The sequence below is a fragment of the Zalophus californianus genome, chromosome 9 (assembly GCF_009762305.2).
Source record: "Zalophus californianus isolate mZalCal1 chromosome 9, mZalCal1.pri.v2, whole genome shotgun sequence".
Lineage (NCBI taxonomy): Eukaryota > Metazoa > Chordata > Mammalia > Carnivora > Otariidae > Zalophus > Zalophus californianus.
In genome coordinates this window covers 45160754-45188337 of record NC_045603.1, presented here as the reverse complement: position 1 = coordinate 45188337, position 27584 = coordinate 45160754, and the positions used below count along the sequence as shown (strand labels likewise).

Genomic DNA, 27584 nt, shown 5'->3' with positions numbered 1-27584 from the left:
CGTGCTAGAGAAATGATTAGGCTGTTAAATTTTTACAGTCAGTGCCTGTGTCCTTAGGGTAGCAGTCATGGGATGTGTTTACTGCCTGTACATTGTGTTCCTATTTGGGATGCTTGGTGTGGATAACTCAAGAGTCTCGAACATGCTGTCCATCTCTAGTAGTGCAGACTTTTGTCCCAGTCTTTTTCTTCTCCTAGCTTTACATTCCCAGCTTCCTGTGCTTGCTTCAGCAGCAAATATACCATTTGCCAATTTCCTGACATTAGTTTTCATTCCCCTTTACCTCATTGGAATATGATTTTTTCTTGTTTTTCTTTCTGCCTTACATTTTTTTCCTATTATGCATATGAACTCATCTTGTCTCAAATCTCAGGTAGTAGAAAGAGAGGCATTGCTGGTGTCCTTTCTTTCCTTCCTGTAGCACAGAGGACCTACTCATGTTTGCAGCATTGGTAATTGCTGACTTCTTCAGATTGGAACATGGGCTATAGTATACTGGAATAGTTTTGCTAGTATTTTTATATACTGTACCTTATGTTGATTGGCTTGTCATTGTGTACCCTTTGGACAAATAACACTTGTCAGAGCAGATTTCTGGATCTCAACCCCAACCTTGATCAAATCACTTAACTTCCCTTGCATTTTTTCTCAGTTACAAAGTGGGAATGATAACACATATGTAATTGTGTTATGAGGATCAAATGTGATAACATACAAATGCCGTGTAAAGTAATGCGTAATAGAATATTACATGCTGATAATAACATTTAAGTTTTCTTTTTATTTTGCGTTAGAAATTATGAACAACACCAGAGTAAAGAAATTGGAAACTTGTTTTACTAAATGTATTGTCTCAGATGAAATTCCTGATATAATTATTCCCTGTAGCGAAATAATTTTTCATATCAAACAAGCTTGGAGATAGCTTTTCAAATTTTAATTATTACTATTGATGAAGATAGGAAGCAAAACGTCCTATGGCAGAAAGATACTCTTCAGGAATCAATTCACTTATAGAGTCTAATGAAGAAGAAATACCATTTTTATATTGTGTAAGATCAGAATTTTAGTTGGACTTTTATTTCTGTGTTTTGAGCTATTGAAGGTAGTTGATACCTGTAAAGTTGTATTTTATTAGGCACGTGTACTCAGAAGCTGGAGTGATGAACTGACATATGCTGTAAATAAAAAAATAAGTAAAATCATTCCCGCAAAAATAGAGTGAAGGACTATATTAAAATGAATGATTTGATATAAAAGAGAGTACTAGCTTTTTGTGTATAATATTTAGAATTACAGATGGGTGAAAACCAAAGATTTTTGTTTAAAGGCCACATTATTAAGTAGTTAGCTGCTGCATTGATTTATAAATGAAAGACATTTAAAAATTGTTTTTAGTCCTAAGCAGCATTATTTTCTACATCTAAGCAATTTCAGAAACTGCTTTCCTCTAGGGAAGGCATGTGAAATTTTTCTGGTAGTTTCTTCAGGCAGTAACAGTTGGAATTTAATGGATGAAGGTATTGGGAAATCTGAAATCCACTCCTTTCTTTGGTGTGCATGTGGTCTTGAGTAAAGTCACTGAACAGCTTTGTGTCTCAGTTTATTCTTCTGTAAGATGGAGATGGAAATAAAGTCTGTTTCTGAGACATTCAATTTGGTTCTAAGAATTAAATAAGATCGGAGTGCTTTGAAAACAATAAATAGTTAAAACTTATCATTTAGTTGTTTACTGTTTGAAGTAAATTATGTACTGATGCAACTAGTTTAGTCCCTTTAAGTCTCATAAGACTTCATAAGGTTTAGGAGCTCAGGGAAGGTAAGTTTATTAATTTCATTCTATTTCTGACAGGATTAGTAATTTGTATTGGTTACCATCACACCTTTCAAATTAGAAAGCTGAACATGACTGCTTTCTAAAGACAGTACAAGTCTGGGTTTGGAGTTGTGGATTTTTGGACGTGTAATTTGTTCCTCAAAAAGTGCTAAAGAGTTCAGGACAGAACCCAGAATGAATGCAGCTTGGATTTTTTTGTAAGGTGCCTGGTACTTTAATGCTTTTTAAATATTTTCTCAGTGAAATTACTTAGGAAACCCAACTTTTTCTTAAATGAAAAAGAGAATAGGCAACATTTGACCAATATATGCATGGGTAAGAAAGACTAAGGAACTCTTCTTATGTGCTTCAGTTAGGTAAAGTGTTTTATTTGGTTCTTTAGGATTCACTTACTTTATTAAGGTTCCAGAGTCTGTTTAGTGTTAATAGTATCACAGAATTTTAGATTGCATTGTTAATGATACGAAACTTTTCTGGGCAAATGAGTGTCCTTTTTTCTACTATAAGAACTATGGGGCTCTTTTTTTTCTATTGGGGGGAGGGGCAGAGGGAGAGAATTTCAAGCAGACTCCCTACTGAGCAGGGAGCCTGATGTGGGGCTTGATCCTTGATCCATGAGATCATGATCTGAGCTGAAACCAAGAATTGGAGACTTAACCAACTGAGCCACCCAGGTGATGGGAGAACTATGAAGCTCTTGATTATTGTTTTAGCTGAGACTTAGGTGAAAGTATGCTAACATGTAGTTTCCAGACATGTCTCTGATCTCTCTTTCACTAAAGCTTGAGATTTTAACGGATTTCTTTCCCTTAACCTTTCAGTACTTTGTATTGTGGCCCCAGATACAATTATCTAGTTTAACCTCTTGTTTTGAAAATTGATAAATTGAAGTCTGGAATATAGTTTATACTTCTGCAGTTTCCTTTTTTACTTATTAAAATTATTTTTTATTACTAAGCAATGTGTAACTGTATTTTAGCTTTGAAATATTCGAGTACGTTAGAGGCATCAACATAGACAGTTACAGTTTTCTTTCAGCCTTTCCATATCCCATTCTCTTTCACAAGTAACCTCTGTTAACAGCATAAAGTGTGTCCTTCCAGAACTTGTTCTGGGTATTTTACAGCAATTTATAGAAGCTTTAAAAAATATATATAAATGTCATCATACTACATATAATTGGCAGTTTTTTCCATGTTTGTTTGTTCATTTAATCTATCACATCCTTTCTTAATTCCTGAATAGTATTCCCCATAGAATGACTATCCCAGGAGGTATTTGATCATTTCCCCTGTGTGGATATCTAGATTCATAACTTCCCTTTCCTTTTTTCCTTCCTCCCTTACCCCACCTGATGTTATAAATAACAGTGCTGTGAATAGTCTTAAGCATATCTTTATGCACATGTGTGAATAAATCTGTGTACTTTAAAAGTTTTTATCTTTATGCAAACAATATAGAATTGTCTTCTACTGCTCCCCAACTTGTGCTGTCGCGAGTCTGCCTTCTGCTTAATGCTGGTCTGGTGCTTAACGACTATTTCAATGAAGGCCATTTGGGTTTTTGAGATCAGAATTTCTCTGGTGATCTTGATTACTAGAAGGACTCTTTTCCTGACATATAACTTCATATCACTAGTGACTAACGTAACACGGGAATAACAGTACAAGTAATGTACTTTATAACATAGTAGCCAAGAGCACAGTTCTCTGGTATCAGACTCCCTGGATTTTAATCTCCACACTGCTTCTTAACCATCCCTTACTATTTGCATCAACGATCTTAGGCAAGTTATTTAATCTCTCTTTCAGTTTTCTCATTAACACAAATGGACTTTCCATTCTAATGATGTAGTAGGATACAGTTATAGAGCCTGTGGTCTAGGGTTAGGGGGATTAAGCTATAACATGTGGAGTTCCTGGTGCATAAGTATTCCGTAAATGTTAGTTAAAAACAGGAAGATGCATACCCATTTACATTCATAACTAGGGTGTGATGGTGATGGGTTGTGAAGGTGCTTCTCTTGCATGTTGGTCCCCATGATATTCTGAATAGTGAGATGGTAAATATAAAATGTCCGTACTACTCAAAGCAGTCTACGGATTTAATGCAATCCCTATCAAAATACCAACAGCATTTTTCATAAAACTAAAGTAAATAATCCTAAAATTTGTATGGAACCGCAGAAGACCCCAAATAGCCAAAGCAGTCTTGAAAAAGAACAAAATTGGAGATAGCACAGTCTCAGATTTCAAGATATACTGCAAAGCTGTTGTAATCAAAACAGTATGGTACTAGTACAGAAATAGACACACAGTTGGGTGGAACAGAACAGAAAGCCCAGCAATAAACCCATGTCAATTAAGCTTCACCAGAGGAGGCAAGAATATGCATTGGGAAAAAGGCAGTGTCTTCAACAAGTGGTGTTGGGAAAACTGAACAGCAACATGTAAAAGAATGAAACTGGACACATTTTCTTAAAATCTACACAAAAATAAAACCAAAATGGATTAAAGATCTAAATATGAGACCTAAAACCATATAAATCCTAGAAGAAAACATAGTAGTAATTTCTTAGACATCATTTGTAAAAACATTTTTCTAGACATGTCTCCTCAGGCAAGGAAAACAAAAGCAAAAATAAACTGTTGGGGCTACCTCAAGATAAAAAGCTCTGCACAGCAAAGGAAACAATCAGTAAAACTTAAAGGCAGCCTATGGAATGGGAGAAGATATTTGCAAATGACATATCTGATAAAGGCTTAGTATCCAAAATATATAAAGAACTTATGCAGCTCAACACCAAAGAAACCAAATAATCCAGTTAAATGGGCAGAAGACACAAATAGACATTTCTCCAGAAGACATACAGATGGCCAGGAGACACATGAAAAGATGCTCATCATCACGTATCAGGGAAATGTAAATCAAAATCACAATGAGATAGCATCTCACGCCTGTCAGAATGGCTAAAATCAACAACACAAGAAACAACAAGTGTTTGCGAGGATGTGGAGAAAAAGGATCCCTTGTGCACTGTTGGTGGGAATGCAAACTAGTGCAGCCACTGTAGAAAACAGTATGGAGATTCCTCAAAACATTAATAGAATTACCATAAGATCCAGTAATTCCACTACTGGGTATTTGCCCAAAGAATATGAAAACACTAATTCAAAGGGATACATGCATCCCCATGTTTATAGCAGCATTATTTACAATAGCTAAAATATGGAAGCATCCCAAGTATCCATTGATAGATGAATGGATAAAGATGATGTGGGGGCACCTGGGTGGCTCAGCGGTTAAGCGTCTGCCTTTGGCTCAGATCATGATCCCAGGGTCCTGGGATTGAGCCACACATTGGGCTCCCTGCTCAGCAGAGAGCCTACTTCTCCCTCTCCCTCTGCTGCTCCCCCTGTTTATGCTCTTGCTCTGTCTCTCTCTGTCAAATAAATAAATAAATAAATCTTTAAAAAAATGTGATATACACCCTCCCACACACACAATGCAATATTACTGAGCTATAAAAAGATGAAGTTTTGGCATTTGCAACAACATGGATGGATCTAGAGGGTGTAATGCTAAGTGAAATAAGCCAGTCAGAGAAAGACACCATATGATTTCACTTATATGTGGAATTTGAGAAACAAAACAAATGAACAAAGAAAAAGAGACAAAGAAACAAGGCTCTTAAATATAGAGAACAAACTGGTGAGTACCAGAGAACCAGTGGGTGAGGGGTGGGTGAAAGAGGGGAAGACGGTTAAAAGAGGGTATGTGTTGTAATGAGCACTGGGTATTATATACGACTGATGAATCACAGACCTGTACCCCTGAAACAAATAATAGATCATATGTTAATTAATTGAATTTAAATTAAAAAAGAAAAAAGTACACTTATGATGAGCACTGAGTAATGTATAGAATTGTTGAATCACTATGTTAATTGTTGAATTAACTGTTAATTATCCTGGAGTTAAAAAAAAAAGAGGTCTACATAAATAGAAACTTACACTCTATTCCAAACTTCTGTATGTGAAAAGTACTTAGGTCTCAAAGTGATTATTTTATTTCTCTTATTTTCATAATGAAAAAAAAAATTAATTGTTTGAAATGGGCCCCAGGAATGGAATCTTAAATTTATAACATTATGCTAATAGAAGATAAGACTTTACATGGTTCAGTTTACTCAGGAATTAGATTCAGTCTCCCTTATATTCCCACAGGATATTTTTCAGGACAATGTCTTAATCATATCTATTTAACTATAGTCTTTTGCATGCTTTTACATATAGAAGCACTCAGTAAATATTTGTGTGCATGAACTACTTTAATCGTTCCTAGAAGTCCTTATCATTACTCCTTAAAATTCCCATATTATTCCCTGAATTTCTGTGCTGCTGTGCTACAAAAACACACTGAAATGATCTTACTGTAAAACATGTGCTGTTCTAGGAATAGTTAGCATTGATTCCTTATTGTATTTCATCTGTTCTTATTGAATGTTTTCGTGGCCTTTTTCAGTTTGAATCCAGTATTTTGCTTAACGTTTGTTAAAAATGTATTTTAAGTGGAATTCACTTGAGACACATTAGCAATTAGTGTGACGTCTTTGTTTATGGAGAAGATCAAGATTGTGATTATCACTAAACCAGCAAACTTCCATACAGCAAACTACCTTCCAGTTTATCTTAATTTGAAGTGCTCTTAAGCCTAAATGGTATTTTTAAAATAATACGTTTATATATGAAATAATCAGAAATGTGGTTCAGGCATTATATGAAAATACATAATTTTTTTAACAAATGTTGAAATCTAACTGAATAATAATGCTGTGATTCTTTTTTTGTTGTTCCAGATTATATATGAACAGGAAGGGGTCTATATTCACTCATCTTGTGGAAAGACCAATGATCAAGACAGCTTGATTTCAGGAATATTACGTGTGTTAGAAAAGGTATGTTTTTAGTAAGTGATTTTATTTAATAATTGTTTATGGCAGTGGTTTATCTTTGGGGCATTATCAGTAAGTTTGAATTTCATGTGTAAGGTGAAATTATGTAATTGAACAGTGGTTATAAATTTAACATGAAAATGATGTTGAAAAATATGTAATCTCTACACTCAGTATGGGCCTCAAACTCACAAGCTTGATATCAAGAGTCCCATACTCCAGTGACTGAGCCAGCCAGGCACCCCAGGAAAAAAATACTTTAGATAAGCCCATAAAATGGCATGGAATATTAAAAACTTATGTAAAAGTTTCAGTATTACAAATTTTTTGTCATGAAAAATAAGCAGAATTTAAAAATGTACGTAACATTTATTGTCAAATGGTGGTTTACTTGTGATACTGCACATTTAAAATGCTAATATTTAAGGGTTTAAAAATTTCATTTTGCATTCAGGGAATTAAAAATAGGTAACTAAGAATGTAAGATATTGCTGACTAGTAAATATAGTCCATAATTTCTTTCTCTAGGATGCTGAAGTAATAGTGGACTGGAGACCATTGGATGATGCTTTAGATTCTTCTAGTATTCTCTATGCTGGAAAGGTACTTAAGAAAGAAAGGGTGTGGTTAAAGGAATGCCATTTTTATTTTTTTGTTTTTGTTGTTCATTCATCATTCTTGTATTCATTTATTCATTCCAGTGTAAGGAATGGCATTTTTAAAGCAACATCTTTGAGCTATAATTCATATGCCATAAAATTTACTCTTTTAAAGTGTATAAATTCAGTGGTGTTAGTGTATTGAGTTGTGTAACCATCACCAATATCTAATTTTAGAACATTTTCATTACTCCTAAAAAAGAAACTACCTCTTCGTAGTACACCCCTCATTCCCACTTAACTTCAGCTTCTTGCAACCACTAATTTACTTTTCATCTCTGAGAATTTGCCTTGTGGTCATTTCATCTAAATGGAATCATACAATATGTGATCTTTCATGACTGGCTTCTTTCTCTTAGCCTGTTGTTTCCAGGGTTTATCCATGTTATAACACCTCTCAGTTCGTTTGTCCTTTTTCTTTCTTTCTCCTTTTTCTTTTCTTTTTCTTTCTTTCTTTTCTTTTTCTCTCTCTCTCTCTTGCTTTCTTTCTTGCCTTTCTTCTTGCCTGCCTGCTGAACAACATTGCATTTATGGAAATACAGTAGTCTCTCCCTGTGCATGGGGGATGCATTCTAAGACCAACCCCCAGTGGATGCCTGAAACCACAGATACTATTGAATCCTATACATACTATGTTTTTTCCTATACGTACTTATGATAAAGTTTAATTTATAAATTAGGCAGTTGAATGACGTAGGCATTGTGAAGTAATATTAGGCTACTAACTGTATGTAAGTACTGTCAGAAGATGGATCATCTGCTTCTGGATGGACCATTGTTGACTGAGGGTAACAGACTTTGGGTAACACACTGTGGAAGAGAAAAACCATGGATATGGAGTCAGGGGTGGGGGAACTACTGTACCACATTTTGTTTATTCATCAGTTGGTGGACATTTGGGTTGTTTTCATTTTTAGGTTAATATAAATAATGCTGACATGAACATTCATACACAAGTTTCTGTGTGGATATATATTTTTCTCTTAAAAACCCAAGAGTGGGATTGTGGATGATGATTGGGATGATAACTATGTATTTGCCATTTGTATTGTGTGTTGACTCACTATGGAAGGTAGAGATTTCTTTTTTATCTCTAATTCACCCTGAAACTCAGACTCAGTTCTCTACATTTCTTCTCAAAATATCTATGTCTATCTTTCTATCATCTATTTATTTTTTAAAAGATTTTGTGTATTTATTTGTCAGAGAGAGAGAGAGCACAAGCAGGGGGAGCTGCAGGCAGAGGGAGAAGCAGGCTCCCCGCTGAGCATGGAGCCCAATGTGGGACTTAGTCCCAGGACCCTGAGATCATGACCCGAGCCAAAGGCAGATGCTTAACCGACTGAGCCACCCAGGCGCCCCTGTAGATGAACTTTTAATTAATTCTTGTTTTCAATGTGTTATCCCTTTGTTCACTGTGCTTGGTTTCTCCTAATCCAGAAATAATCTGTTTTATTTTTTCTAATGAATAACCCTCCACCCTTCTGGACTTTTGTTAGTACTCTTCTTTTTAGCTTGACCTCTATTCTAATTTCCAGAAGTATTTGATCAACCAGTTCCAAGCCTTTGTGCTGGTGGGGCTCTGTAGATGCTGCTTAGCTCTCCACATTGATTTCATTCATTCAGTTTTCCTCTCTATTTTTCAGTCTGTTTCTATTTCTTAATTTTTCTTGTGCCTTTATAATATGTTTCTGTTCCTACAAATTTTCCTTTTTCCATTTTTAAAAAGAATTACAGTAGCAATATATGAATACATTCTTGTAAAAATATTCAAATAATAGAAACAATAGAAATTGAAGTCTTGCTTGACTAGAATCTTGTCCTTTAACTGTCCCTGTTTAGTTTGTATCTTTCCAAACTTTAATCTGTACATATTTTATTATCGATCTATCTAGACCTAGTTTTTTCCTCTGTTTGTAATTGCATATGCTACCTGTGGTTATACTGCAAACATTGTTTTGCAGCTTCTTTGTTTAATTTACTATTATTTAAGAGTAAATAAATATTAACATATATCAGTTTTTGAACTATGGCTTAGTATTTCCTTGGCTACCTTCTAGTTTATTTATTCATTCCTTCACTGATGGGTATTAAGATATTTTCAGTTTTTCATTTTTACAGTGTTGCAATGAAAATTGTTACATATGCCTCTTTGTGTACGTGTGTGAGTATTTCTCTAGAGTGGATAATATAAAGAGAATTATTGTAATGACACACATGTATAGCTTGAATCTTTTTTTTTAAGATTTTATTTATTTGACAGAGAGAGAGAGAGAGATCAAGCAGGGAGAGTGGCAGGCAGAGGGAGAGGCAGGCTTCCTTCTGAGCAGGGAACCCGATGCGGGTCTTGATCCCAGGACCCTGGGATCATGACCTGAGCCAAAGGCAGACACTTAACCAACTGAGCCACCCAAGCACCCCCATAGTTTGAATTTTAATAAATAATGGCTATATTGACATTTTGGAGTCAGTAGTAATTAGCACTGTCATCAGTAGCGTGAGATACTATGTCTTTACACTGTCTTTCCTATTTTATGTTTTACTTGAATGGGTCAAAAAATTGAAATTCATCTTAACTTCCTTTTCTTCTTCTTCTTCTTCTTTTTTTTTTAAGATTTTATTTATTTGAGAGAGAGAATGAGCGGGGGGAAGGGGCAGAGGGAAAAGGAGAAGCAGACTCCCTGCCAAGCAGAGAGCCTGTTGCAGGGCTCAGTCCCAGGACCCTGGGATCACCTCCTGAGCCGAAGGCAGATGCTTAACCAACTGAGCCACACAGGCATGCCTCCTTTTTTTTTTTTTTTTTGAAGATTTTATTTGAGAGAAAGAGAGCATGCATGTGCAAGGGGAGTGGCAGAGGAGGAAGGAGAAGGGAGAAGGAGAGAGAGAATCTTGGACAGACTCCATGCTGAGTGTGAGCCCAATGTGGGGCTCGACCTCAGGATCCTGAGATCCTGATCTGAGCCAAAACAAAGAGTCAGACACAACCAACTAAGCCACCCAGGTGCCCCTTAACTTACTTTTCTTTGATTGTTTCTGAAGTTGGACATCTTCCTATGTTTGTTGCTTCATATTTCTTCTTTGACTTGCTTGTGCATACCATTTGCTTGTTTTTCTGTTTTGATATTTGCCAGTTTCTAAATAATTTGGTAGGTGTTGTTTTTGTATTCTGGATGTTTCTTTTGTCTGCCATATATTTTGAAAACACTTTCATCCAGTCTTGCTTATCTTTAACTTAGGTGTGCTACTTTTTATAGTATAGGAATTTAATATTTTGATTTAAATTATTAATATTGAATTTTAGACATTTGGTTTTATTCTCTTTTAAAATATTAAGTTCTTTAGAATTATACATGTAGATATGTTATTTGTAGCTCTTAGCTAATTTTGACTGAGAAATATGCAACCAGTGGTGGCTTAAATAAAATAGCCACCATTGGTTATTTTCCTCAAATAACTACAAATCTACAGGTTTGGAGTGATTCTCCTGTTTTTTCTCTTACAGTCGTAACATGGCTGCCGTATTTTTAGGTGTCATAGCTACACTCAAAGCAGCAGAAAGGGGAAAGGGATGAGGCTTTTTTATTAGGAAAGCAAAAGCATTTCCAAAAGCCCTGCAGTTGACCTCTGCTTTTATTTCATTGGCAACCCTGACTGCAAGGGAATCTGGGCAGGCTTTTCTTTTTTTCTTTTTTTTTTGTGGAGGGGAGCATGGGGGGGTAGGTGGAGAAGTGAGGGCAGGGATGGGGTGGGTGGCAGGTAAAGATAAACAAGAAAGAAAAGGATAGGAAATAGTGGTTGGTTTTTCCACCAGTGATGTCTGTCACAATCTCCAAACTTAATTTATGTAGAAGTTGAGAATATATTGTTAATTGAAATTAAATTCTAGTTTTAGTCCCTAAATATTTCATATGTTACACTTTTTTTAGGACTCCAGTTCAGTTGTAGAGTGGACGCAGGCCCCAAAGGAAAGAGGTCATCGGGGATCGGAACATCTGAACAATTATGAAGCAGAGTGGGACATGGTCAATACAGTTCCGTCTAAAAAGAAGCCACATACCAATGGAGGTATGAATTAAATCTTTTGAAATCTTAAACTGATATGCTACAATATAATAAAAATAAAAGTGCAAATAAAATTCTTTAGTGTTTCTCTGTCACAGGGATGATTTGGTGCTTTAATACATAGAACTCATATTTTAGTTATATTCCCTCTTCGTCTCTCTTTTTGTTTTGTTGGTTGTGACTTTATTTAAAAAAAAAGGTTTTAAAAATACGTGTTCTGTTTTGTAGTTATTCATGGCAGAAAATAGAAACACTTTAAAAAATTGCTTTAGATGTCTCTCATGCACATTCTTCTAGCATTAAAAAAAAAAAATGTTGTTTCGTCCTAAAGCACCAGGGGGAGATGGAGTATACCACTAAACCATACTGTTCTAATTTCAGTGCTTACTGATATCTTCACAGCTCATTACAATATATATTCAGTGACTGTTCTCCTTTATATACTACATGTATATATTTAAATCTGTGTTTCTGTGTGATGATTATCTACATGTAGATACAAAAAAGAGCCAAGCTAACAGCCTGAAAGAACACATATACTAATGATGTGTTATTTGTGATTCTTTTAAAAATAATAAATACTTGTACAGAGTTAAAATTTTTTTCCTTATTGATTAGTGTTTTATAACTAAAAAGACATTTAATGTCTTACTCATTCTAGTCTCAGTTTATGATTTATCCTCATTTCCCAGATTCAGAAAAGCTGGCCACAATTGGCTGGAATATGTTTTTTGTTTGTTGTTGCCTAATATCACTGAATCCTTGAAAATGAAAGTGACAGGCTATAGGAAAGAACAAAGGAATGAATTTTCAGAATTTCATAAAAGAAAGAAGCATTACGTGTATGAGAAGAGCATAATCTGACAATAAACGTCTTCTTAGATTAGTGGTTTTCAACTTTGGCTGCACATTGAAATAACCTGGGTAGGTTAGGCTTTTTAAAAAATACTAATGCCTGTGTTTCATCCCAATGAATTAAATCAGACTCTGGGGATGGAAACTGGATATTTGTGTTTTTTAAATGCTGTCCTGTTGATTTTAATGTACAGAACTGAGGACCTGTGTGTAGCTGTGTAGTTTAGCAAAAAACCACAGATGTAAATACTGCTTATATGACTTGGCCATGCGCTGTGACTTATAGAGTCTTTATTTAGCAATTATTGAAAGTTAACGAGACATTTTCTTGGGGTGCCTGGGTGGCTCAGTCGTTAAGCATCTGCCTTCGGCTCAGGTCATGATCTCAGGGTCCTGGGCTTGAGCCCTACATCGGGCTTCCTGCTCAGCGGGAAGCCTGCTTCTCCCTCTCCCACTCCCCCTGCTTGTGTTCCCTCTCTTGCTGTCTCTCTCTCTCTCAAATAAATAAAATCTTTAAAAAAAAAAAAAAGACATTTTCTTTTTTTCTCTGTATTTAAAAAATTTTATGAATGTATAGCAGTAGAAAACAATATTGAACATAGTATGGCCTAGTATGCATACACATGCACATATTTGACAGAACAGGAGTTATGAAGTGTAGTGCATTCCATTCCACCTCATCCCATCCCTTCTTCTCCCAGACTGTCTCATCCAATTACATTTCATCAAAAATTCTTCCTAAAGGGGACACTTTTTTTTTTAATTTTTTATTGTTATGTTAATCACCATACATTACATCATTAGTTTTTGATGTAGTGTTCCATGATTCATTGTTTGCATAACATCCAGTGCTCCACGCAGAATGTGCCCTCTTTAATACCCATCACCAGGCTAACCCATCCCCCCACCCCCCTCCCCTCTAGAACCCTCAGTTTGTTTTTCAGAGTCCATCATCTCTCATGGTTCGTCTCCCCCTCCGACTTACTCCCCTTCATTCTTCCCCTCCTGCTATCTTCTTCTTTTTCTTTTTTCTTAACATATGTTGCATTATTTGTTTCAGTTTCAGAAGTACAGACCTGTGATTCAACAGTCTTACACAATTCACAGCACTCACCATAGCAGATACCCTCCCCAATATCTGTCACCCAGCCACCCTATCCCTCCCACCCCCCACCACTCCAGCAACCCTCAGTTTGTTTCCTGAGATTAAGAATTCCTCATATCAGTGAGGTCATATGATACATGTCTTTCTCTGATTGACTTATTTCACTCAGCATAACACCCTCCAGATGTTGTCTCCAGACGTCGTTGCAAATGGCAAGATCTCATTCCTTTTTATGGCTGCATAATATTCCATTGTGTATATATACCACATCTTCTTTATCCAAGGGGGACACTTTCTAAGCTTGATGTTTCAAAACTCAAATTTATGCCATTATGAAACATTTTTATATATTTAAAAAGTATTTTTTTCTAGTTTTATTCATTTTATAGTTCTCACATTTTATACCTTTTACTTTTTTTTTTTTTTTTGACAGAGAGAGAGTGAGAGAGGGAACACAAGCAGGGGGAGTGGGAGAGGGAGAAGCAGGCTTCCCGCGGAGCAGGGAGTCCGATGTGGGGCTCAATCCCAGGACCCTTGGGATCATGACCTGAGCCGAAGGCAGATGCTTAACGACTGAGCCACCCAGGCGCCCCTACTTCTTACTTTTTTGTGTGACAAAGGAAATTGGGACAAAACTTAAAAAATTGACTATCAAAGACTTAACTTTCTTTATACTTTTTAAGAGTTTCTATTATGAAGTCTTTGTTTTTATATAGCAGATCAAATGTTTTGAAAATGTTTCTTACCAGAACAATAGACTCCCATCATGTTCTGTACACCCATCCAAATAAAATGTCATGTCCTCGGTGTTAATTCTATTCAAGACATACAGGGACTTACTGAACTGTTTTAGTTTTACTCTTACGCTATTACGGTTAGTTTTCCCATGTCATTGTGTTGGGGATACGTCTTACGTGTGTTTGGTAACATCATTCATCAAAACTAATGTGTTTTTGTTTTGTTTTTAAGATTTTTATTAGAGAGAGAGAGCAAGAGAGCGTGTGGGCACAGAGGGAGAATGAGAGGGAGAAGCAGACTTCCCACTAAGCAGGGAGCCTGATGTGGGGCTTGATCCCAGGACCCTGGGATTATGACCTGAGCCAAAGGCAGATGCTCAACCGACTGAGCCACCCAGGCGTCCCAGAACTAGTTAGTTTTATTTACCTTTCTTTAAGAGAGAAAAGGAAATTCTGAGTTAACTCTTGGATTCATTAGGTTTCCTTTGTGTAAGCCTTTCTATTTCTGGTTGGCTATCGGTGGTAGACTAAATTGCAGATTTCTTTTATGTTGACTTGGTATTAGGTTATTCATTTATTCAATGCAACTTTGAGTACCTACTATGTGTTATTTACTCTTCTAGACATTGGGGATATAATTATGAACAAAATAAAGTTCTTGTTCTCATGAAGCTTACTATATTCAAGTAAAGGGGCTTCCAGAATTGACTTGTAATGTTTCTTTCATTGTTTATCAGAGCTTCAAGTGAGGAAATGTGTAAGGCATTTTCTATTCCATATGTGATGTGTTTCTTCCATTAACATGGGAAAATCTGTGTAAAAATTTTACTTTTGAATGTGTACAAACTCCTGAAAATTCATATAGCTTGCATGTATTTATATTCTCCATATGATTTTCATGCATTAATTTAAATTGTCTTTCTATGTAATTTAAGAATTTAATTTTAAAAATAGTCTATATCTAGTTTTTCGTTGCTTTGAAAATATTTTTGGTCTTTGCAAATGATCTAGTAGTCCTAAATACATTAATATGTAAATGATTCAGGAAGACATTGAAATTCTAGAATTGTTTTCATTTTGATATTAGCTTGTAGTGGTGTTATGAGCTCTATGATATAAATTCTAGTGAAATTTGATGTATGGTAGTCAAGTTGGCACATGGCGCTTAATCTAGGATCAGCCTTAGGTATGAGTTCACCATCTGAACTGGTGTGGAACCTAGGCAGGTCACTGTAGAGATAAATTACTTTTTAGCCTTTCTGGACTTCTTTCAAATGATACTTAAGTGTCCATGAAATAGTGATGGTGCCTGTATTCCTTGTAGGTAGAAGCTCTGTAAGCTGTAGATTTCTTTGTGTCAATTTAGGAGATCTTGTTGGAGCTGATGGAGCTATGGTTTCCTGACTATATAGGAAGGTGACATATATGCAGGTCAACACTAATCTCCTCTTTGATCAAGTTCTATAAGCACATATCTTCTATGCAGTTTATGTTTGTGGAGTTGATAGCGTGGAATGGAACCGAGATCTTGAATAATAGAATAGTGCAATACTTCTTAGGAAATAACATTAGAGAAATGGATTTTTAAAATTTCAGAGACATGACATGCTTATGTCCCAAGTTAAAACAGGTCAAAATGGCATTTTTGGATAGAAATTGTAAGTAGTAGTGGGAAAGTAACATTTTTCCCTTTGTTCTTTACATTTTTTTAATATATTTTTTAAGCTGCTTGTTATCAGGTATGATATTGTTTACAAGCCTAGGATTTTTAAGCTTCCATAAATAGCCCACAACCTCAGAAAATACTTTATTTTATGTTACTGTAGTTTGGGTTGAACTGAGGTCTTACTTTAGTAGATGGATTTAGTAGGAAGATTGAATGTATTCATTCTGTTTTTAAAAAAACACAGACCTCTTGACAAATGCGCGTGTCACCCTTGCACAGGAGCCAGGCTAATCTCTGTATCATTCCAATTTTGTGTATGTGCTGCTGAAGCAAGCACTGTATTCATTCTCTTTGAAGCACTCACAACTTTGTTATATTTTCATCCGCAACTCCTCACTGCTCTCTGGGTTTTTGTAAATAAAATGTCTGTTGGTATATTTACTCCGGTGTTAATTTTTTATACCAGTGTTATTTACCTTCACTCAGTATAGTTTAGTAAAAATAATTGCAAAAGGAAGTGAGGAAGTAAAGGTTTTTTGTTTTATTTTTAATGACTCTCCAAGAGCATCATGCCATCCGTATTTGGCGGGGGTGGGGAGTGGGCAGTGGAAAAGATTAACATTTTTTGAGTATTTGCTATATAATTGACACTATACTAGTTAGGTGACAAGTATTATCTCTTAATTCTTAGAATAACATTGGGAGGTAAGTATAATTATCTCCATTTTTACAGATGAAGAAACCAAGGCTCAGAGAGATTCAGTTATTTGCCCTAGATCATTCACTTAGTAAGATGGTGATGCTGTAATTTGAATCCAGCCTGCCTGCTTCCAAAGCCATAGTCATTTTTGGGCAAGCTTTTATTTGAAATTGGGGTAATATTTTTTCACTCTGTATGCAGTAAGATGATTATTTTCAAAACTGTTCTTTTAAGAAAATGCATGTTGCCATCTCTAATATAGGTAGAAACCATAGTAATATGAATGCTATAGTCATTCCCTAGGTTCAACAAGTATTAGGCAGTCATGAAGAGCACTATCAGTACCTTTTAAAAAGGTGAACAAAAATATTTTGCCCCACTTTCTTGTTTTTAAGATGCTCCAAGTCATAGAAATGGGAAAAGCAAATGGTCATTCCTGTTCAGTTTGACAGACCTGAAATCAATCAAGCAAAACAAAGAGGGTATGGGCTGGTCGTATTTGGTATTCTGTCTAAAGGATGACGTCGTTCTCCCTGCTCTGCACTTTCATCAAGGAGATAGCAAACTACTGATTGACTCTCTTGAAAAATATGTGGTATTGTGTGAGTAAGTATCAAATTATTTTCTACTTACTGAAACTGGATTATTGTATTGGTCCCAAGGCAAACAATTTTTACTTGTCATTGGGCATCAGTGACCTGTGTGCAGATGAGGGTGCAAGCAACTTTGTTCTTTCTAGGATATTGACTGCTTTGGATGAATGATTGAATAAAATTTTGCCATTTTAGTACTTTGGATCTGCAACTTACCACCTTATTACTGTTCTAAAGAAAAGAGTGGTCCAATATTTTTTATACACATTTAAATGAATGATGATACATCAGTAACTTATGGATTATATATTTATGTAATTGACCTTTAATTACATATTGTCTGTTAAAGATAGAATTTTATTTGTACTCTTGCATATTTAAACCCAGCAAATCCAAGGCCTTGATAAAATTATTATAGGTGTGGAAGACAGGGCTTTCTCACGTTCCAAAAATCTGGTGTCTTATATTTATTCACCTATGTGCATTTGAACACACATACTCTTCCTTGCTTTCACTCCCTACAAATATATTTTGGGTATCAGAGTTCTGAGCATTGTGCTAGTTGCTTGATAAGTAGTGAACACAACAGGCTATTCCTGGGTATCTGAGAGTTCTTGTGAAGGGTGCCAACCAGTAAATGGCAATAAAACTCAAGAACTAAAATGAAGCACAAGGTGCTTTGAGAGATCCCAGGAAGGGAAGAAGGGTCCCTCATTCAGACTAGGGGTTGGTTAGGGTTCAGGGAAGACTTTCTGGAGGAAGTAGTATGTGTGTTAAACTTGACAAATGAATGAACATTAGCATGAAAGAGAAGGACATATTTGAGGGAGAGATGTTTTAGATAGAGGGAAGAATATAAAACATGATGAAATCACAGAACAGAGTAGTTGAATATCAGAGGTCTGCATACTGGGGGACAGAGGGTACCAAATTTAAAGATGAGGCCAGAGAGCTGAGTAAATGCCAGAGCATGAGGATCTTGTAAATCGTTTTAGCTGTTTGTTCCAGTCATGTAGATGAGATTATAGTGGCATGAATTAGGAGAGTGACAGGAAAGAGAGAGTATTGGAGAAAAATATTTAGGGTTTGATTTTGTGATTGAGTGGGTATGTGGAGGTGAGAAGAAGGGAGAAGTTGAGATTTTTAGTTTGGGGAGCTGTAGGGATGAGTGTTAACCTTGTTAATAATGTCACTTTATAATAGAGTAACATAATATCTGAATTTAGATTATATAAATCTAGTAGTGATCCAAAAGTTGGAAAATTTTGGCTGTGTTTTCTGATATGAAATTCTCCTTCCTACCATGTTGACCATCTCTGGCTGGCACTAGGCATAAATCAGTATCAATATCCATAAGAAAGTCAGGCCTCATTGGAGGTATGTGGGTCTTGGATCTTGAAGTGGAAGCTTTGAATAGGTTACCTCCCGGGGGTGGGGGTAGGGGGTTTAAGAAGATTTCCGGAGGGGCATGATTAGAGCAAAAGTTTTGGCTGTTGAATAGCAGGTGTTAAAGACTTGGGGGTTTTAGTATCATAGCAAGTTCTGTATCTGTCAGTGTTGTGATGTAACTGTCAGAAAAGAGTTCATTCAATTTGAGACCACTGATTAAAGCATAGTATTTAGGATGAAGTGGTAGTTCCTCTCTACCCTTTACTGGTCTTTACTTTGGAGAACTAGGGTTGGTGTTAAACATTGCATTTTAAATGTGCTAAACTATACTACATAGAAAAGATGACCAGTGTAATGAGAGGGATCAGAGTGGTATCATGAAAAGCATTAGAAGGGTATAGGGATTTAACTTGAAGAGGAGTTTTGGTGCAACATTAAATAAAATCCAAACTTACTATGGTCATTGAAGTCCTGCATTGCCTTATTAATTGTTTATCTCTTAAGCCTTGCCTCATGCCATTCTCTTTTATATTCTAGCTGTATAGTTTTTTTTCAGTTCCTGAAATGCCCCAGACTCTTGAGTTAGAGTCCTATATGTATGCCGTTTCTTTTGCCTGGAATATTCTTCTCCCTTTCTGATCCTAACCTCTCAGTTTATTTTATTTTATTTTTTTTTAAGATTTTATTTATTTGACAGAGAGACAGCGAGAGAGGGAACACAAGCAGGGGGAGTGGGAGAGGGAGAAGCAAGCTTCCCGCCGAGCAGGGAGCCCGATGTGGGGCTCGATCCCAGGACCCTGGGATCATGACCTGAGCCGAGGGCAGACGCTTAACGACTGAGCCACCCAGGCGCCCTAACGTCTCAGTTTAATGTCACTTCCTCAGAGTGGCTTTTCTGGATGCCCCCTCTCCCAAGTAATGTAGGTTCCCACCCCCATTCTTTTTCATTGTCTCATTCCCTTGTTTGCTTCCTTCACAACTCTTAATAGAATAATGTTATCTCTTTACTTTTTTAATATTCTACTCTAGAATATATGCACACAAAAGCAGAGATTGCATCTATTTTGTTTACATTTTCACTTAAGTTCCTAAGCACAATGCCTGGCACTGTATTTGTACAATAAATTTCAGTTGAATGAATAAATGGCATAGTACTTAACCAGTTCTACAAATAATTTTGAAAGAGTTGTTATAAGAAATATATCATAGATTTGTTTTGTATGGCTCCAAAGAGCAATTAGAAGAAAAGGGTTGTAGAATTTTCTATCTTGGGTGGGTTCAAGGATAGACTCAACAATCACTTAGGTGCTTATAAGAGTATGTGTACCTTGAATGTGTGTTGGTGATGTTTTAATGAGGTTGTAAATGAAACCTCTTTACAAATACAGAAAAGGTAACAGAGTAAGGAGTAAATATAGGAATCAGATGATGGTAAAAATATTATTAGTGAGGCTTAGATGTGCAGCAGCATCATAATTCACCCCAAAGTAGTTTTGAAGTCACCCAGTTATTATTTTTGAACAACCACAGGTCTTCCTATTGAGGACAGACTATTTACAATGTGAATGAAAGCAGACTAGAAAGCCCCTTCTATGGGTTGGTAGGCAAATCCGAGAGAGAGAGAGAGCGAGCGAGCCTGGAAGGGGTTATTTATGCCAAACATGCACCTTAACTCTTTCCTGATCTCAGTAATCAGATACGTCCTAGTGAAGGAGAGTTTAATAGAAGTGCAAATTTCCATTTTAAAACACGAAGCCATGGGAATGGTGTTCCTCCATATATATATTTTTTTTTTAATTTTTCATTCAACAAGTTTATTTTTGAGGGCCACTTATGTCCTAGACACTCTGTGCTAACTTGCTGGAAAAAGCAATAATCAGAAAAGATATGGGCCCTGCCTTCATGAAGTTTGTACTATTGTGGGAGAAACAAACATTATTTATACAAATAAATGTAGCATTTAGCTGTAATAAGTACTCCAGATAAGAGATGTGTAGCACTGTCACAGCATATAATAGGATATTTTTTAAGTTTTTTGTGTGTCAGTAATTTTAGCTCTGAGAGAGAATGAAATTAAGGGGAGGATAAAATGGGACGTGATATGAGCATCAGTGATTAATTGCAACCTTTAATGACCTGGTCAAAGAGAAGAACCTAACAGAGGGACTGACCTCCCTCCCTATACTTTCCTCTCTTCCTTTTGGGCTTTATCTTTCAATTTATGGTCAACCAGGGATGTGGCCATTCTGGGGGGGAGGCGGGGAAGGTGGTGGTAGGGAGAGATAGCCTAAAGTGAGTCCTTCAAAAACCACTGCTAATACCAGCCACTTCTCCACTGTGTGTTCTTCTGTGATACTGGGGGCTGATTTAATCTTTGCCCCCTAGATGGTCTGAAATATGTAAGAATAATACATCAGATTTTTTATCTCCAAGGCCCCTGTGTACCCTAAGCTGAAAATAAACACTTCCTGTTCTCTTTACCATCATAAATTATACCCAGTTATATTGCACTATAGAGCTCACTAGAGATTATATGTTGAGCCTCAGTGGTAGAATATAGATACTCCAAAGAAACTGTCACTGACATTAAAGAAATTCCATATTTGTATAAGCCATCTCTTTCAGATTCTTAGGGAGATAGTAAAGATCCTTGTTCCTTATTTCATTAGTTATGATCTAAATAAATGGAATTCTCAATTTGAACTCCAAAGAAATGAAAATTACCAAATATTCTTGGTTTTTCAGTCTACTAGATGTCAGCCATGGCAATCTCATTTCCTGTCCTCAGAGCAGTTATCTTAAGCAAAATGATGTTTCCAGAGTCATGTTCCTGTGGTCAGAGATTGTTGTAGAGACTAGAAGGAAGAAGAATAGTTCCAGAAAACCATGGTTTCTGCAGCCTCACTGGGGTGCCAGGCAGTCTATGCCAGCGTCACCCTTCTTCTTTTCAATTCAGAACCAACAGAGAGAGACCACATTCTCTTTTTTTTCTGATTAACTTAAATTGAATGATGTGGCTTGTGTTTGTGGCCATCTTCTCTTCCTAATACTGCCCTAACGAATTAAAGGCCTTACCGTACAGATGAACAGAAATCATGAATGTCCTGGGGATGTGCAGCCTTATAAGACTCAGAATGAGGCTGGGCCAGCTGTGCACACACAGTTCCGTCTTTCATTCTCACCAGCTGGATCAGGCAGTGCAAAATAGGCTAGCTTCTTGAGACTTGTTATTTCTCAAATGGTTTTATTATCTTCTGGGAAAAACAAATTGTCCTTTTCATTCATGTTTGTTAGTGTTCTTTGATTTATCACCATTTAAAACATGATACTTGGGTAAAGAATGAATCACAAATGCATTTATGTCACCTTTCTGGAACCAAGTTGGTTGCTAGGATATGAATGAAGGTTGTGATAGAAAGGTTCCATTAAAATTATTTTGTATATTGGGCCATTTTTACATTAATATATAAATAAGCAGTAAGATATTTCGTATTATATAACACCATTTATAAGATTAGGTTATAAACCCTCATTCCCTTTGAGTTATATGTATAAAATAAGAATATATTATATATATAGTTTTGTGAATATTTTGTACTTTTTTATTTTATCAACCTTTTTTGATATAGCCTTTGCAGTGATATTTTTATTTCTTTAGCTTTCCATATTGGTCCTTCTCAGTAGCAATGGAAAATAGTTACCACTACATCTCAGCACACAAAACATTCTTCAACTGTTATCATTTCTGAATTTATTCTGAGGTTTTGGGAGAGGCTTACTCCAAAGCCTGGGAAATACTTCTGATTTTTCAGTAGATATACTTGTATAGTTGTGATATTAGACAGTAGTTTTCTTTAAGCCCTTCATTAGGCTCTAATAGAATTGCTGATGTTACATCATTAAAAGTACTGTCTTGCTGCTTTGAAAGTCTTGAATAATGTTGTTATAGGGGATCAACTTCCAAAATCCATTTTATTTCCAGAATATATACATATAAATCCATAATATTTCATCTTTCCAAATTAAATCATTGTGATAACCTGGCAGGTGGAAATGTAACAATATTCTGGAATTCCCACCCTCCTTTTGATGAGCTCTGCAGTTACCTAGAAATACACAACTTGTCCTTTGATTCATAAACCTTTTAAAAATGTTTTTGTTGATTTCCTTAGCTAAGGGCAACTAAGTCTCAAATTTTTTTTAAAGATTTTATTTATTTATTTATTAAGATTTTATTTATTTATTTGACAGAGAGAGACACAGCTAGAGAGGGAACACAAGCAGGGGGAGTGGGAGAGGGAGAAGCAGGCTTCCCGCGGAGCAGGGAGCCCGATGCGGGACTCGATCCCAGGACTCTGGGACCATGACCTGAGCCGAAGGCAGACACTTAACGACTGAGCCACCCAGGTGCCCCAAGTCTTAAATTTCTTATATCTCTCTTTCTCCTAGAGCTTTCCCCAGCTCCTCATCACAGAGCATTGGATCTAAAAAGTGAAATCCTTAAAAAAATTTTTATTTTTGAAAAGATATTTTTTATTTTTGAGAGACAGAGCATGAGCAGGGGAGGGACAGAAGGAAATGGGGGAGAAGGACAAACAGCCTCCAACTAAGCACGGAGCCCGATGCGGGGCTCGATCCCAGGACCCTGGGACCATGACCTGAGCTGAAGTCGGACACTTAATCAACTGAGCCACCCAGGCGCCCCTAAATCCTTTCTTCTTAAAAGAATATCCGTGGTTGCTTACTGGTTGGGCAGTCATTTCTTCTTCCCATTGCTAGTTTATTGACTACAGTTTTAAATCTGGAGCCATAATAATTATCTGAGCTCAGATAGCTAAAGGTTACAAATTTATTCCCTTTCTACATGCATAACCAGTGTTTTGACTTTGATGACCAATTTTTATTTGGATTTTATTTATTTATTTTTTAAGATTTTATTTATTTATTTGACAGAGAGAGACACAGCGAGAGCAGGAACACAGGCAGGGGGAGTGGGAGAGGGAGAAGCAGGCTTCCCGCAGAGCAGGGAGCCCGATGCGGGGCTCGATCCCAGGACCCTGGGACCATGACCTGAGCCCGAAGGCAGATGCTTAATGACTGAGCCACCCAGGCGCCCCTTTATTTGGATTTTAATTAAATAATTTGACTTAATTTGTTAGAAATCAAATAATAACCACAGTGCCAGCTCTACTGTGCTAGGACAGTGTATATTGCTATATTAGTTACTTTTTCTGGTGCTATATTTAAAAGACTTATTAAAAATGCCTTGTGGGACCATATAAGTCTTCATATTAAGCATAACCCCAGTAAGTGTTCAGAAAAATGACATTTAATGAAAATTGAACGTTTTTAAAAGTCATAATGTTTTTCTTACCTCAAATGACTCAACCTCATCTTTTAAAAAGCCAAGGGGCTTATTAAGTTACTGTTGTCTCTGAAGATCAAGCGTTGTTTCTGAATGTGTAAAAATAAGATCCTGCTTTGGAGTTCATATCCCCTCCAGCATTGCTGTTGCATCCTGTTATGTTAGAATTGAGAAGAGATAACTGTTATTAAAGTTCTTATCTCAAACATTTATAATAAACTAGAAGTAGATAGCCACAACATAACACATTTAAGTTTTATTTTAAACACAGAAAAGTTGTGGATTTATTATAGCGAACTTACTAAGTTATAGAACTTTTTGAATAGAAAAAAGACTGGATAATTTATCTGATTATTTGAAATTAAATGTCCATTTGGAAAGCATTTATTCTGCAGTTATTAAGAAATGTGAAGAAAAACTTGCTTCTAGAGCTTAATAAGCAAGAACTAAAAACATACTGTTACCTTAATGGTATATTATAACCTTGTTAAATATATTCATGTATGTGTGTTTATAATTATGGTTAGCATAATTATGATATTTAACAAATAATCTATTTTATCTTGTGTTTTTAATATCTTATATTGCAATACTACCAAGCTATGGAATGAAGTTGGAAACTCTTTCAAAATAGGACATTTTCCTGTATTGTACATATTATATATACTGATGAATCCAAAGTGTGCTTTAACTTTCTTTAATTTTTATGATGATAAAGACAGATACATTTGTAAGGTTTTTCTACTATAATTATAAACAAAAACTTGGTTAATTACAATTTAGTCCTCTTGGCTTTACCTAGAGTAAAAATATTCTTCAACCCTTTTATATTTGTCAATTTAGTATTTCATGTTTCATGTAGTTTTGGAGCTCCTTTAAGATAGTTACTAAGTACTTGCTAATATTGTATTAAGGGGAAACAGTTCTAGAACTGGACATTTGAGTTTTGGGATTTTCATTGTTATTGTTGTTAAGGAAAAGTAGGCATTAGTAATTGTTCAGGTAATAATTGATGCAGTGTGCTAGTTATTTTCTACGGATCCTTTCTTTTATTACAGATCTCCACAGGATAAAAGAACACTTCTTGTGAATTGTCAGAATAAGAGTCTTTCACAGTCTTTTGAAAATCTTCTTGATGAACCTGCATATGGTTTAATACAAGTATGTTTCTTAGTCCATTTTGTATTTATCTGTTATTAATCTGACACCATTATTTCATACACCTCCTACCTCTCTCTCACTTTCTCAGAGATTATACAGAATAAGGCAAGTGTCTCTGTAAAGTTTATGGGACTGTAATTCTCTAATTTTTTAGAAATAATGTGTTTCATATTATTTGTAAGACTCAGAAGCTTCCTTGGTTCTTAGTTACTCTTAAAGCAATGTTTCCCTTTATTGTAATACTGAAATTGGACATTAGTAGATTTTTATCATAGCTTTTACTGATTAGTTGCAAGGTCACTGGGTAAGCCACTTTGAATTTATTAATGATAAACTTAGTCAAAAATGTTTGAATTTTTATTTTCCATTTTAAGTAGGTTCATTTGGGGCGTGATAATCTAATTCCCCCTAAAGTATTCGAGTATATTCTTATATTTGGCTAAAAATATGCACTTAACACAGGCAGAAATTAAGTTATTTTTCACTCAAATGTTTATGTAAAGTAACGAAATGGTTGTTTATTGATTCACTTATTCACTCAACAAATGTTTGGGTGCTTACTCTGTTCCAAGTATCCTCTTCTTGGTTCTGAAGATAACAAGATAAAAGGGGAACTTTTGAGGAAGCAGGACAAGATAGCTAGATACTGATTAAAGTAAAAAATTAGACAGCAGTTTTTATTGTGAAAATAATCATTAAAAGACCTTTAAAAAGTAACTGTTTTTGCTAAATATGAATAAGTAGGCAGTTGGGGATTTAGAAGTAACCCTAGCAATAGAAAAACCTTTTTCCAGGGTAGCACCATCCAGAACAAATTACATTCATTGGCATGATTTATTAATCATATAGATTAAAATGTCAGCTAATATTTAAATATTGTGAGCTTTAAAGCTTAGCCTTTGAATATTTTCTGTTAGACTAGTGTGGTTCTGAACACTTCAAGAAATATTTTTTTCATAAAGGCAGGACTGCTAGACAGAAGAAAGCTGTTGTGGGCCATTCATCAATGGAAAGTAAGCACTGCATATATTTGTGATGTATGCAGATTGAATAAAGCCTGCGAATCATTGGTTTATCTGCAATTCAATCAGTAGCATTACCTTGCTGTGTAATATTCTGTTTTAACCAAATGAAAAGATTGGCTTAGAAAATATAAATTTTTCTGCCCAGAAAAAAAATAAAATTTTAAAATAATCTTAGAACACTCTGTTTTAGTTCTGATTTCCCCCCTTTAAAAAACGTGGCCCTTTTGCCCATCATAAGGTATTTTTATTCTTCATTTGAATTAATAATGCTAATATTTTTCTTCTTACTACATAGAAAATTAAAAAGGATCCTTATACAGCAACCATGGTAGGATTTTCCAAAGTCACAAACTACATTTTTGATAGTTTGAGAGGCAGTGATACCTCTACACATCAACGACCGCCTTCAGAAATGGCAGATTTTCTTAGTGATGCTATTCCAGGTTTAAAGATAAATCAACAAGAAGAACCAGGATTTGAAGTCATCACAAGAGTGAGTGAAGATTTATATTAATATATCTTTTATATTTTAACAGGAGAAATGCTTTTTAAACATGTACTGAATGCTATGGAAATAGAAACTCAATTTTGGTTATATCTGCCTCTTATAATCCTTATAACTTTTTTACTAACTAATATATCTAACTTACTTGTTCTGCCACAAAATTCTTGGGTTGTTCTTCATCGATTACTACTTATACTTTCTGTTTAATAAGTTGGATCTCTTTTCTTTGATTACTTTTTGATAATAATGAGCAGGTTGTTTGTTTCATTGAGTGCACAGCAGTCAGTAAATAGTGAACCTTACATATTGTTCTTAGTTCTGTTCCTAATTTATATGTTTTCTCAGTAAGGACCAGAGGCAGCTAGTCAGGACACTACTCTAGGGCTTTTATGCTCATGTGAGTCTTTTCTTTTTTAAGTAAGATGGATCTTGGCCCTGAATTATGGCAAATCTTTGTATGTGCTCAGCAAGACTTTTGAATTTGCTGCAATTCTAAGCTGTACATAGAACATTATAAATATCTGAATTGTAATATTTAAAGGGTTTATCTTACAAATGGCATTTTAAATTACCAACATCTGTTAATTGAATAAAAAACTGTAGAAAATACCAAGTGGAGCTAGTGGATCATGAATCAATTCTGAGAGCTACAAATTGTAGTTTGGAAGAAAAGCTAATTTTAGAATATGATTAGTGGAGTAATACTGTCTTTTTAAATACAGCATACCATTTAATTTGAAGGGTCTTTTATGTAATTTACATGTCGAATGTTTTGTACTGACGTAATTGAAACTCAAAATAGCAAATGTATTCCTGTCTCTGAATTTGTAACCCTGTTATTTGTATGTTTAGTAGGAAGGAAAATGTATGGAATGCTGTTCAAGTTCATAAACTAAACATTGGAAAATAAGGGAAGATATTAGAAATGTTAGAACTCGTGCCTGAGTAATACATAGTATTTTAGTTATGGT

The 27584-nt window shown here is 35.5% G+C and overlaps 1 protein-coding gene and 1 non-coding gene across 6 annotated transcripts in view; one reads left to right on the top strand and one right to left on the bottom strand.

Annotated features, from left to right (window-relative positions):
* TBC1D15 (TBC1 domain family member 15) overlaps positions 1–27584 on the top strand; it is an 89389-nt gene that overhangs the window by 26605 nt on the left and 35200 nt on the right. For 3 of the 5 annotated variants that reach the window (XM_027591769.2, XM_027591767.2, XM_027591765.2), the window contains exons 2-8: positions 6696–6794; positions 7320–7394; positions 11377–11515; positions 16971–17181; positions 24981–25083; positions 26046–26096; positions 26404–26601. In XM_027591769.2, coding sequence (XP_027447570.1) covers positions 11470–11515; positions 16971–17181; positions 24981–25083; positions 26046–26096; positions 26404–26601 — 609 coding nt within the window. In that variant the 5' untranslated portion in view covers positions 6696–6794; positions 7320–7394; positions 11377–11469. The remainder of the gene's footprint in view (positions 1–6695; positions 6795–7319; positions 7395–11376; positions 11516–16970; positions 17182–24980; positions 25084–26045; positions 26097–26403; positions 26602–27584) is intronic. The other 2 variants (XM_027591768.2, XM_027591766.2) reach the window with 1 other exon arrangement.
* LOC113923240 lies at positions 16110–16212 on the bottom strand. The gene has a single exon (XR_003520242.1). It is a non-coding gene; the product is annotated as a U6 spliceosomal RNA (small nuclear RNA).